General features: G+C 29.7%; 3 protein-coding genes across 3 annotated transcripts; 1 reads left to right on the top strand and 2 right to left on the bottom strand.

Moving 5' to 3' along the window:
* Positions 1 to 733: 733 nt before the first annotated feature.
* Positions 734 to 3,931, bottom strand: LOC139090955 (protein phosphatase 1L). The gene is made up of 4 exons (XM_070640858.1): positions 3,463 to 3,931; positions 2,328 to 3,094; positions 2,137 to 2,212; positions 734 to 2,051 (listed from the first exon to the last, which is right to left on the bottom strand). The coding sequence occupies exons 1-4, from the start codon at positions 3,843 to 3,845 to the stop codon at positions 1,835 to 1,837; spliced, it is 1,443 nt and encodes a 480-aa protein (XP_070496959.1). The 5' UTR covers positions 3,846 to 3,931; the 3' UTR covers positions 734 to 1,834.
* A 213-nt stretch (positions 3,932 to 4,144) lies between these two features.
* On the top strand, positions 4,145 to 5,938 carry Ccm3 (programmed cell death protein 10 Ccm3). Its single transcript, XM_070640868.1, has 6 exons — positions 4,145 to 4,317; positions 4,393 to 4,498; positions 4,603 to 4,692; positions 5,158 to 5,290; positions 5,357 to 5,573; positions 5,643 to 5,938. Exons 1-6 carry the CDS (start codon positions 4,249 to 4,251, stop codon positions 5,673 to 5,675), a joined length of 648 nt encoding a protein of 215 aa, XP_070496969.1. The 5' UTR covers positions 4,145 to 4,248; the 3' UTR covers positions 5,676 to 5,938.
* Positions 5,619 to 11,776, bottom strand: Hydr2 (abhydrolase domain-containing protein 2). Its single transcript, XM_070640862.1, has 4 exons — positions 11,519 to 11,776; positions 7,799 to 8,676; positions 7,199 to 7,249; positions 5,619 to 7,131 (listed from the first exon to the last, which is right to left on the bottom strand). The coding sequence occupies exons 1-4, from the start codon at positions 11,674 to 11,676 to the stop codon at positions 6,998 to 7,000; spliced, it is 1,221 nt and encodes a 406-aa protein (XP_070496963.1). The 5' UTR covers positions 11,677 to 11,776; the 3' UTR covers positions 5,619 to 6,997.
* Positions 11,777 to 11,842: the final 66 nt, after the last annotated feature.

Genomic DNA, 11,842 nt, shown 5'->3' with positions numbered 1-11,842 from the left:
TTTGAGTACATATCCCGACACAGCTTCGGTCACCAGCAGTGTGTTTGATGGTAACAGGGAATACCCAGTGAAGGTACACACTTAACATTTGATCAGCTTCTGAGTCAGATTTCTGTTTCCGCAATCCCCCAACAATTTCGGTATTTCTTTTTACTACTGCATTTCCATTAATAATCCGTTGACAGGTCATTTCAGTAATTCCATTTCAACACCCCATTTTAATTAATTTTTAAAAATTTAAATGTCAACAAAAACAGAAAATAGAAGCTGTATTTTAAACTCGTGTACCGTTTATAAATTCCACAAAGTCTATTATAATCTAATTAATTTTTCTCCCACTTAACAAGCAGTCTAGAGATGTAAACAATTGAGGAGAAAATTACTCTTAATAATTATATAACAACGACCTTTGTAAGAATTTCTCTCGCTCTCGGGTTTTTGTGTAGCATTAAATCAGTTATACTTACACGTGATTATATACATAAAGCCACAAAAAGCAATCATTACAGTGTATATTTTTAGATAACAACTGTTACAGTACGGATATAAATTTATTTCACATTGGATTGACTTATTTTTGATGTTCTTATGTTTAAGCACGTTGTACACGGGATATTTTAAATCCTTTATTTTTATTACTTGCTGTAAACAATAGATGAATATTTTTAAGTAAGAATTAAATATAGCTGGAATTAACTTAAAGAGATTCGTGACTAATAATTCTTTATATAACTTCTATTTCAATATGACAAATGTTTTTATTATTTCTAGGTAAGGTATTTGCTTTTGATTAGACAGAAACAAACAAAAATATATGAAACATTTGAGCATAAATAATATGTTTATGGATATGAGTGAAATCGGTTCATGATATTTTTCATTATTAAACTGTCAAAATGTGTGTATCAAATACTGTGGATTTATTTTGTTGTGCATTCATGTATCTTATAAATTTGTGCTTGCCAGTACAAATATCCTTGAAAATATTTTGCCAGGATATGGATTACATCCAGAATTTCTACAAATCCACCCTATTGAGTCGGTATTGTTTTTGACATGTATGAATCATCGCTCATACTTCCGCATGTTTTTGTTACCTATGCAACAGGTTTATACCAAAAATATTGTGTCTGCAAAAGTTTTGTAATTTTTGGATATAGTTCAATAACTTGAATGAAAACATTCGAAATTGAAAGGAAATGGATTTATATTTAGATATATTTATCTATTTATTGAGAATTAAACCTGTGCTGGCTAAAACAAGTATTGTTTACTCAATCAGAGATTCTTAAACTTCGACTCGTGAAATGCATCTCTTTGGAGAGTCCTTGACATACAATATCTTAACTTTCTTATTGCCTTGATATGCTTCATAAGGTATCATTTTTAACATTCTTGGTTCTCAAAATTCTGATAAAAATGCAACAAAATATTTTCAAAGGATTTTTCTAGGGTTCGTTCAAAATCGAAGTCCTACAGCATTGGACAAGCTATAAGATACATCCATAAACTGCAGACCAACGCACCTAAAATGCAGGTCTAAAATTCTTGTCCGAACCCTAATTTTTTCAATGCATTAATAAAATAAATGTCGATAAAAATGTAAAAGTTATGAAAATATTTCAATTGTAAGTATAAAATGCAACTAATAAGGATATAGACGTGGATATTCATATTAAATTCTGATAAAACATGTATCAAAAGGTTTCACATTTTTATGCTATAAAAAATTCCTAAAAATTTTTATAATTTTTAAGATAAAGTCAACAAATTGTCTATAACTAAAATAATAAGTATTATATCCGAAACATTCACTCTGTATGCACAACAATAATTAGTCTTTTGTTGCTGATGCAATTTCATATTTTCCATTTTTAAATACAATAACTATCGTAGATATATTATCAACAGAGCCTCTTATATATGATTGAAGAGTTATGCTCTTTGCCCCAAAATGTGGCTCGTCTAAATGATCTTTGATAAAAGCTGTAGCTTCCTCATTTGTAAACGTATCCCAAAGTCCATCTGATGCTAATACTATGAATTGTGGTCTATAAATAAACACGTTTGGATTATTGAAAACATATTTATAATCTTTTTTTTTTTCAAGTGGATATTTTCGTCGAATTTACTCACTTATGGTCAGACAATTCAAATTGTAAAATATCTGGATTAGCAATCACTAAATTGTTTTCTTTCAGTGGGAAATCGCCTACGAAATAAAAAAAAATGCACGAAATTTATATTCCAATTTCCTTCATACGCATTTGATTTTGTATAAAAACTGCGCAATCTATAAAGCCACAAATAGAACAAGAAATACATACCTAATGCCCTCGAAGTCGCCAAAATTCCGGACACTCTCCATACACCTTTAAATGCTATAAAGCCACCAGCTTCTTGAATTCGTTTATGTTCTCGTGCTGATTGTGGTTTATGGTCGAAAGAAAGTGGAATTGTTCTGCCTTTGCTATCATACATAACACCACGTGAATCGCCTACATTTGCTACTGTCAGTTTTGTTCCCTCTATTAATGCAATTAAAGCAGTTGTGCCTGCTACATTTAAATTCTTTCGTGCAGTCTCAACAAGTTTATGATCGGCAAAGAGCACTTCGTCTGTAATCATTTTTCCGAAGTCAATGCCTTTTCCTTTGATATAACATTTTGCTTCGTAAGATTTTGGTGCCGGTGCTGGTTCTGATTGTGCTGTTTGCTTATTAAACATAGTATATCCTTTCTGTTGTGGCTTAAGCTTATTTAAAATATCTGAATCAATTGAATTTGCATTATCGTCGTCCGTTTTTGACATTGTTTTACGTGTGCTCAACTTCCTCTGAAGTGGCACATTTGTTTGTGTCTCTTCGGCATTCTTTTCACCACAGTTGAGATCATCCTTATCTAGACTATTGAGTTCATTACTGCTTTCCGGTCTTGGGTTCTTAATAAGATTTCTTGTCTCGATGATTTTGTTGTATAAATTTTGTATTAAAATATCCTTTGCGAATTGTGCTGCATATTCTCCTCCATGTCCATCAAATATAGCAAATAAACTTACGTCTGTTGATGAGTTGATATTCTCTTCAAGGACAAATCTACAATATAAAGAATAATATTAATGTAATAGCAAGCATGAGAAGAGATGCATTTATGACCTTTGGAAACTAATAAAAAAAGTTGCGTAAATTTGACTAGATTATATTCTCTATAGACATGAGTGGCCTTAATGACGATCTATTTATAGTGTCGTTTTTTTCCCCACTATGACTTCACAAATTGTGCACGAATGTCTTAATAATTAATCAATTTACAAAGGATTTTAATTTTAAACATTTAATGTCTTTTGGAAAAGCTCCAAAAATCATGATAACAGTCGAGATTTGTATTCACAGAGATGTTATTTTGGAATCTGTTGAACATCCAGTACTGGATGTTTTATATTTTTAAAAAAATGTTTCCTTACCTATCTTCCATTTTATTTCTTCTGCCTTGAATGGCAAATGCAGCACTTCGCTTGTGTCTTTCATCCCAAGAATCCTTCTCAGCAGCTGATATTACAAACGGTACCTTTTTGGTCTTAAATCTTAATGTGTTTGATATTTTTTTAAGGAAACCGCTCGTATCGAGCAAATTTGCTTGCAAATAGAAGCATATTAGTATAATTAATGTTCCTAACAAAAAGATCACTTCTGGTCTTATACAAAATTTCATAAAAAAACTTAAAAATGAAAGATTTGATGGTAGTTTATTGAAAAATCCTATTGTGTTGATTGCAAGCCTGGATATAAACTTCATTTGTGATGCACATGCTTGCTTTAGCACTAATTCTTCAAAATCATCTTCCATATAAATTGTTTAAAATACACAAATGGTTAAAAATACTAAAATTAATAATTTGTAAAAACAAAGTAGGCAACGCACTGAATAATCCCGAAACTTCCGCGCTGTAATTTAATTTCCTTCAAAATTTTACCGTTATAATTGAATAATCCTTGGCAGATTTTAATATACACACTGACTTATGTGATTCAAGAACTATATTTTTAGTTAAAGTATAATACAGTCTAAATTTTATGTCAAAAACTAACTTTAATGAAAATATTTTTAACGACTGAAAATTATTCAAAAATTTAATAGAAACTTGTACGACGCGAAGTTGCACCTTAAATTTACTCTGGATCAAAAAATAATAGAATTTATTTAATAAAAAGATTAATTAAACTAGTTTAAATGTTAGAGTGAATAAAAAATGACAATGAACGATAATCCTCTAAATTCATTAATTTTACCAATTCTAATTCGGCCGATTCTTTTACAGGTAAAAACAAAAATAGTGAAATTCTGGATTTTTTTGAATAAATTAATTTTTCTGATCATAATTTTGTGGATATAGCTTGAAAAGAGAGATGTAGTGGCATCACAGACATTAAGAAATGCATTGACAAAAGCAGAACAAACAAATCCCGGACTTACATATGAATTAGTTAAAGGAATTATTCGTAAGTTGAAAAATTATGTCGACTTTTCAAAATATTAAAATCTTTTACCTAATTATAACTTATTAAATTAGCCAATATTTAACTAATTGAGTCTTTTATTTCAGAAAAAGGGAATTTAAATGTTAATATGTATGAAAGTATTTTAAGACTACAAGGTGCTCAACAACAACAACAACAGTCCGATTCATCAGACTGTAAGTGGACTACTTTGAGACTTTTCACCTTATATCCTCTAATTTCTTATTATATAAATTACAAGTGTTGAAAAATAGTCAATAGTTCAATGAGATGAGCTTCATTATTATGCAAACTATTCTCAAAATTAACAACAACAGTGCTAATTTGCATAAACTTGCACTTATGTGCCTGCCTCTTATTAATACTCGCTTCCTCTTATTATTATATTTGCTTAAGTTTGCACTCATGAATCATTTCTTTGCATTAATCACCATCATATAAGGTGATAACATTTACTTCCATTTTAATGTTTATGAAATCAAATTGAAGACGAAATTGGACATTTGATTGATCGATTTGATCAAGTTTTTCAACTTTTATTTCTTTCCTCTCTTCTCTTCGCGCATTCTATGCAGTTTAACACAATTATAAATTTTCTTTTCTTTCTCTCTCATTTCCGTGCCTTGCCCTCTCACATCCAGTGATAGAATATAGACTAAACAGAACTGAAGATGCATTCCAAGAATTAAATAAGAAATCAGCTGCACTAAAACGCATTCTGAGTAGAATCCCAGACGAGATTACAGATCGGCGAACCTTTTTGGAGACTATAAAGTGAGTTGTGCTGCATTGTGATCCTCAAACTTACCAGACTAACTCCTATGGTGTTTTTTATTGCAGAGAAATCGCAAGTGCCATTAAAAAATTGTTGGATGCTGTAAATGAAGTTGTTAGCTTTATCCCGGGGATATCAGGAAAACAGGCGGTTGAACAGCGCAAGAAGGAATTTGTAAAATATTCAAAGAAGTTTAGTACAACTTTAAAGGAATATTTTAAAGAAGGACAGGCTGATGCGGTTTTTGTTAGTGCTCTATTTTTGGTTCATGTAACGAATCAGGTAAGATAAGATAAAAAAACGACTTGTTTTGATATTTCTTAATGAATAATTGCTTTATTATTGTTCCAGATAATGATAACAGTTAAATCAAAATGTGAATAATAATCCTTTATATCTGAATTTGAAAACGTTTCTTGGTGAAATTGGATTTTAATTTCTTGATTAAAAAAAAAATTATCAGTTATTACTAAAAACAATACTTATGCTCTAACAGACAATGACTATTCTCATGTGGCTCCTTTTGTTATGCTTATGGAGCATAAATAGCTGTCAAATGAGGACATTTATTATCTGGGGTATGTAATGTAAATAAAATTAAAGTATATTATTAATATTAATAAAATAATTGTTGAGTAGATACAATATATGACTATTCTGTTTCAATCTCTCTACACAGGATTGATATATGGGCATCTAGTCTATTCTAATTTGTGATTAAAAGTACTTTTATAGTGATATTTATTTTAATAACGGTTTTCAAAAATTTGAAATAGTTTTTTGAACATCTGAAAAATTCAAATAATTTATGACCGTTAAAGTAGTTATTTTCATATATGAGATTTAATAGTAATGAGAAGTTTAACTTAAAAGTGAATTGAACTGTAGCGATTTACATTAAAGCGATTAATCTATCGAATTGAAAAGCATTATAAATAAAAATCATTCAAACTGACATCATTCAATTGGAATAGTCTAATGATAGATACCCACATAGCAACCCTAGCTTAATTATTTTTCATAAATTCGTTCAAAAAAAATTCTGCAAGCTGATCAATCAATTCCTCAAGAAATGAAATATGAAATTTTAAAAATTTCACGGAATGGCGATAAAAATTTATTATTTTTATCATTTTATTACCTAATTCGTTTATATTTCTCATTACAAATGCTTCATTTACGATAAAACAAAAGTTTATATTATCAACTAAAAGCCCGTCACACAGTTCATTATGTATGATCGCGATTTTTATTAGGTTTTGGTTTTATTTTGACTCTTATCACACTTATACACACACACATAACTGTAATCACATTTAACAACGTTTTTTTTTTTGTTCTCAATTATGTCACTAAATCGATTATTTAATTAAGTTCTAAAAAGAGATTTGAGTTTTTTTCTGATGATGTTTGACATCTAATGAATACAATCAATAATGTTTATGTTATTATGCTTTAAAGCAGTACGCATTAAGCGATTTCAAATTAGAGGACAAAAAAGAAACTTAATTTGAAAGTCATACTTCCGGCTTCATATACCAAATTTAAAATGTGCTAATACTTTGTGCTTGCTAAAAGTACTAAAAAATAATTCAGGATTTTTAATTATTTCTTGTAAAAATCCTCATAACTCCTCGTTCAATATAGCCAAAAATAATAAGCAGCAAGCTCCACGGGCTCCTTGGTAAAGAAGCCAAAAAATCTTTCTACATTGCCATTGTTGTTGATCGTTTCATTATTAAATCATTATTTGCGAATGCGATTCCACCAAGAAGTGATACAAGTATGCGATCCAACCATGTCAGTGGATTAGGATTAATTAATCCATGCTCATAGAATCCTATAAATAAAATTACATAATTTATCAGTCTGCATTACGATATAGTCAAGCATAACATTTTACATACCTAGATGACCTCCGTGTTGTGTTTCAATATACAACACTTTTGGATGAGATTCTAAAAATGAAAAATACATTAGTCATTAGTTATGTATGGCATTTTTCAATTCTAATGAGGTCATGTAATTTATAAACTTAAATGTATTGCAATTTTTTTTTATACAAAAATGACGCAACAAAATTTCAAAGAACTCGATTAATTAAAAATTCAATATTTAATTTACGATACAGTTGAATTGTCAATTTTGAAAATCAAGACACAAAGATATTTAACGAAATTTTAAAATTTGAATATCCATTAGTTAGTCAAGACACCTTGAAAAATGTAACGGATTTTTAAATTTTGTATTTTCTGACTTAGTCAAGACACATTGAAGAAATGTAACGAATATTTAAACTTTGAATATTCAGTTTAGTCACGAACCAAATTTTTTGAACTTCAAAAATCCAAGACACATATTTTTATTAAATTTGATCAAATTGAGTTGGTTGAGCAATTAAGTAGGTAAATCACAAATGTCGAAATCACAGTCGAGTAATTTCTTGGTGACCTCAATTAAACAGCTTATTTAACATTAAAACAAACAAACAAAAAATAAATAATTACCAGCAAATTCGCGTATTGGTCTCAGCAAAATTTCGGGTACCAATGGATCGTCTACGCTGTTAATGAAGATGATTGGTTTCTCAATGTTCTTCAAATAATTAATACAACTTGACCAAGAATATAGTGCTTGTGTTGATGGAAAATTGTGTATTTTGCACGTATAGGCTTCATCCAAGTCTGGAAGTGTCGCTGATGCAACAATCTCTCTTTCGTTCAAATTGTACTTTCGTTTGACTTCATCATTCAATAATACATTTCGGTGCTTCATGATAATACTTTTAACATTTTCAGTGAGTACGTACAAATAAAATCGTTGGAAATTTTGCCACTTCAATAAGCATTGGGTTGCCGTGTTTGCATCATAACCTTGACAAATTGATACAGCACCAATAATATTTGCAGGCTTTGGGACATTCTTCTCGCCGAGATATTTTGTCACCAAATTACCACCTAAGCTAAATCCAACTGATATAATATGTGTTGTTGGAAATTTCTTAACTAGACTATTAATCATAGCTGCATAATCATCTGTATGTCCATAAGTAAAGATTCTTGGACTTGTGACATTAATTGAGTCAATAACTCCTATATGATTGAGCACGGCCATTCTATAGCCATGACATTGAGCATAGTGAACAAATGTACGAATGTAGACACTCTCTGATGAATTTCCAACTCCCGGGCACACAGCAACAGTAATATCCTCATCATGAGTTAGATTTAATGGTTGATATAAATCGTAAGTGAGTGTTGAGCCGTCAGGCATTGATATATAAATTCTATCACCTAATGACCACGGGCACTTTACTCTGCCAATCAAGCTCTGTAGAATCGTTTGAACGTGCCCTGAGAATCCCCATAATCGTGTCGGAATATAGCTGAAAAAAACACAAAAATAAAATAATTTATTAATTCTAAAGATTATAGATAATAGGAAATTTGTTAATGTAGGTCAAACATATGTTTTGGTGATTAATGAACTCACAAACTGTGTTTATTTATTTTTTGTCAATTATTCATAACCATATCAAACTGGTCGAACGAAAAAATTGACAACAGTTAATGTAACAAATACAGCTATGACATGAATTAAATTATTTATCATAAATCAACACAATAATCAAGTAAATAATCAAATGGATACATGATAAAATGGAAATAAGTTTGTACTAATTGATTGTTACAGTTTAAAGCAAGTGAAAAGGCGCAAATTACATAGAAAGATCTGCAATATTTTTATCTATGAAAATAACCGATAAAATTTAATTGTCAAAATAACGGTTTTCAAAAATTCAAAATCCAAAAACCCTATAAATTACTCCCAAAAATTCTCAAAACCTCATAAAAGTTTAAAACATTTGAGCGGTTTTAATCAATCCAGAAAACAAAAAATGAAGACCTTGACTTTTATACAAATTCACCTAAGCCACTCACATTATTCATATGCCTGCTTATGAGAAATTTTACATGAGCAAGTGGGAAGAACGAAATACAAAAAATCAATTGAAAATTTTTCTCCATAAATTATTTAAATGTGGAGGTATTTCTTTGGTCCGATCAATTTTTCATTTAGATCTACACATTCGGCTGAATCACACATTTGCATCATGACACAATAAATGAATGCATTTCTTTAGGTATGTGGTCACTGACTTGCAGTCTATAAATATATGCCACAATACTTTCCAACGTAGTAATAAAGCTTAATTTAGAAACGGATTGCTTTGACTAAATTAAATATTCATGAACTTTTGAGAATTAGACACTTGAAAATAATTACGTTTTAACGAATTTTTCTAATTTAAAATTTCAATTTAAATCACTTGATGCTTACAAACACAAACAAAAGTGAACTTTGAAAAATCGCGAAAAATATCTAAGATTGACATTTATGCATCTTAAAAATGTGTTATAGCATCCTTAAAAGTCCACTTCACATGATGAAGTCATTCTATTCTCGAAAAAATCATTGATTTACTTAGAATTTACAAGGAATTGTAATTAGATCATTCATTTGATTGTTTTGAATGTAGGGTTCGCCCAGATGCGCAGGCCTGCAGTTTCTATTGTTCTAGATGCGCATCCAGATGCGCATCCAACTGCATCCATTTGAACTTTTTGTATGGAAATTTTTTTCATAAAAAATGATGAAAAATTGCATTTTTGAGAGTTTTTCACCGTCGTAGTTGGAAAACTAAATCAAAAATAACATATTCTACGATATTCTAACTTTATTTTCAAAAAATTAAAAAAAATTAATTTTCCAGTGTTTTTCCAAGTTTTTCATCACTTTATATGAAAATTAAGGGAAAACTAGCATTTTCCAAGACTTTTCATCATTATAATAAGTGAATTCATGTGAAAAATTGTCATTTTCAGGGTTTTTAAAGTATTTGGTTAAATTTTCAGATGCATTTGGATGCGCATCCAGATGCGCAGGCCTGCTGCAGGCCTGCAGTTTTCTGCATCTCTGCATCTATCTGCATCTAATTTTGGCAAACCCTATTTGAATGTGTTAGTAAGTGTGAAGTTTAAAAATAAACTTTCCGTTGAACCTTCAAATGTCAATGGTCCTTTGAATGAATTTAAGTTAATTAGACCATAAAGAACATGTTCATGTCAATAGAATGATTAACATGAAAAAAGATTCAATTAGCATTCAGAGTGTCTGATCTTTGTTAAATAATTTTAACCAATTGAGTGATCCATAGCAACACATATAATTGCGCAACTATTCAATAGTTTCCTTTATAAATGACATTCATTAAAAACGTGTTAGAATCATACGATATGACTATTTACAGACCATAATAAATATCCGAATGGTTAGCGATAAAAAATTTGGGTGGAGCCGTAATGCATGACTCGGGATATAAGAGCTGTGTGGCTTTTGTATTCAAACAATAATTTCTCGAAAAAATTGTTCCATGCAATTTTTTCGCCTGCCGTTTTCAATGCATGAATTATTAATTAAATGCTCTAGCAATAAGTTTGTAGAAATCGCTCATTACTTGACTGATAATAACAAAACTTTCGTGTATTAATTAAATTCTGCGTGTAAAAGACAATAACAAATGGTCAATATTAGAATGCATGAATGCAATAATCACGCAATGGATTGTTTGACAACAAAAGACTGATCACGACAATTTGGTTCCATTTTTTTGTTTGTATGCCTATATATCGATTTTTACTATACATTCTAGAAGCTTCGAATTTTCTTTTTTTTTCCTATTTTTCACAATTGAATGACAGATATCGTATCTCATATGAGCGACAAAAAAAGAAACAATTTGTTGACTATATGACTAATGCGAGAATGCTTGACTCTGTTAAATCAAATTGGACTTTGAACTCATCGCGCCGGTATAATGAAAAAATAAATTATCACCGGTTGAAGAAGAAATCTATTTTAAGGCATTCATAATTCAACATTCACATTCATTTCATTATTTTTATGTTTTATGCTTTAACATTTACGGAAATAATTTTGGAACATTCACGAATTTTCTAGATTATTATGATCCAGTAAACTGTACAGCACTTAATAAATATCTTTAAATTTTACATTTTTTATTGATTTTTTTCTTGTTTCAAGGCACAAATGTTTTTGCACTGATGGAAAATTTTCCAAAATAAGATCGCAATAGACTTTTCCATAATGAAAATTTTTCATTTTTCACATAAATCACTTTAATTAATATCTGTTATCATACTCACTTTTCAGTTAATTCAGCACTGCAAATTTTCATAATTCTGTCCTTAAATAATTCATCCTTGCAATAAAGTTTTGGTTTTTGTGGACTCGAATTAACATTTAATAATTTAAATATTACAATAAAAATTATAGCCAAACATGCTAGGAACGTCGTAGACATTTTATTATTTGGCTTGACTGCTTTTAAATAATTTTATAAAATTACTAATTAATCGAATGAAGATACTGCGAATAATACAAACAAAAGACTGCCGAGATCACCCAATAAACTTGTGAATTTATTCGCTAATAATTCAGTCATCTTGGAAATTATATTCACACCATTA

The sequence above is a fragment of the Chironomus tepperi genome, unplaced genomic scaffold (genome assembly GCF_022539635.2).
Source record: "Chironomus tepperi strain 1889 unplaced genomic scaffold, CSIRO-AGI_Ctep_v1 contig_223, whole genome shotgun sequence".
NCBI classification, from domain to species: domain Eukaryota; kingdom Metazoa; phylum Arthropoda; class Insecta; order Diptera; family Chironomidae; genus Chironomus; species Chironomus tepperi.
The sequence above is the reverse complement of the archived record's forward strand: the minus strand, read 5'-3'. Positions and strand labels throughout refer to the sequence as shown.

Bases quoted from the DNA above. Each gene is read 5' to 3' on its own strand.
- LOC139090955 (XM_070640858.1), bottom strand. From the start codon at position 3,845: ATGGAAGATGATTTTGAAGAATTAGTGCTAAAGCAAGCATGTGCATCA. The intron at 3,095-3,462 runs GTAAGGAAACAT...TTTATATTGTAG, and splicing joins AGAAATAAAATGGAAGATAG to ATTTGTCCTTGAAGAGAATA. The intron at 2,213-2,327 runs GTATGTATTTCT...TTTATTTCGTAG, and splicing joins GGCGACTTCGAGGGCATTAG to GCGATTTCCCACTGAAAGAA.
- Ccm3 (XM_070640868.1), top strand. From the start codon at position 4,249: ATGACAATGAACGATAATCCTCTAAATTCATTAATTTTACCAATTCTA. The intron at 4,318-4,392 runs GTAAAAACAAAA...TTGTGGATATAG, and splicing joins TTCGGCCGATTCTTTTACAG to CTTGAAAAGAGAGATGTAGT. The intron at 4,499-4,602 runs GTAAGTTGAAAA...CTTTTATTTCAG, and splicing joins ATTAGTTAAAGGAATTATTC to AAAAAGGGAATTTAAATGTT.
- Hydr2 (XM_070640862.1), bottom strand. From the start codon at position 11,676: ATGTCTACGACGTTCCTAGCATGTTTGGCTATAATTTTTATTGTAATA. The intron at 8,677-11,518 runs GTGAGTATGATA...TGTTTTTTTCAG, and splicing joins AGTGCTGAATTAACTGAAAA to CTATATTCCGACACGATTAT. The intron at 7,132-7,198 runs GTATGTAAAATG...TTTTATTTATAG, and splicing joins ACAACACGGAGGTCATCTAG to GATTCTATGAGCATGGATTA.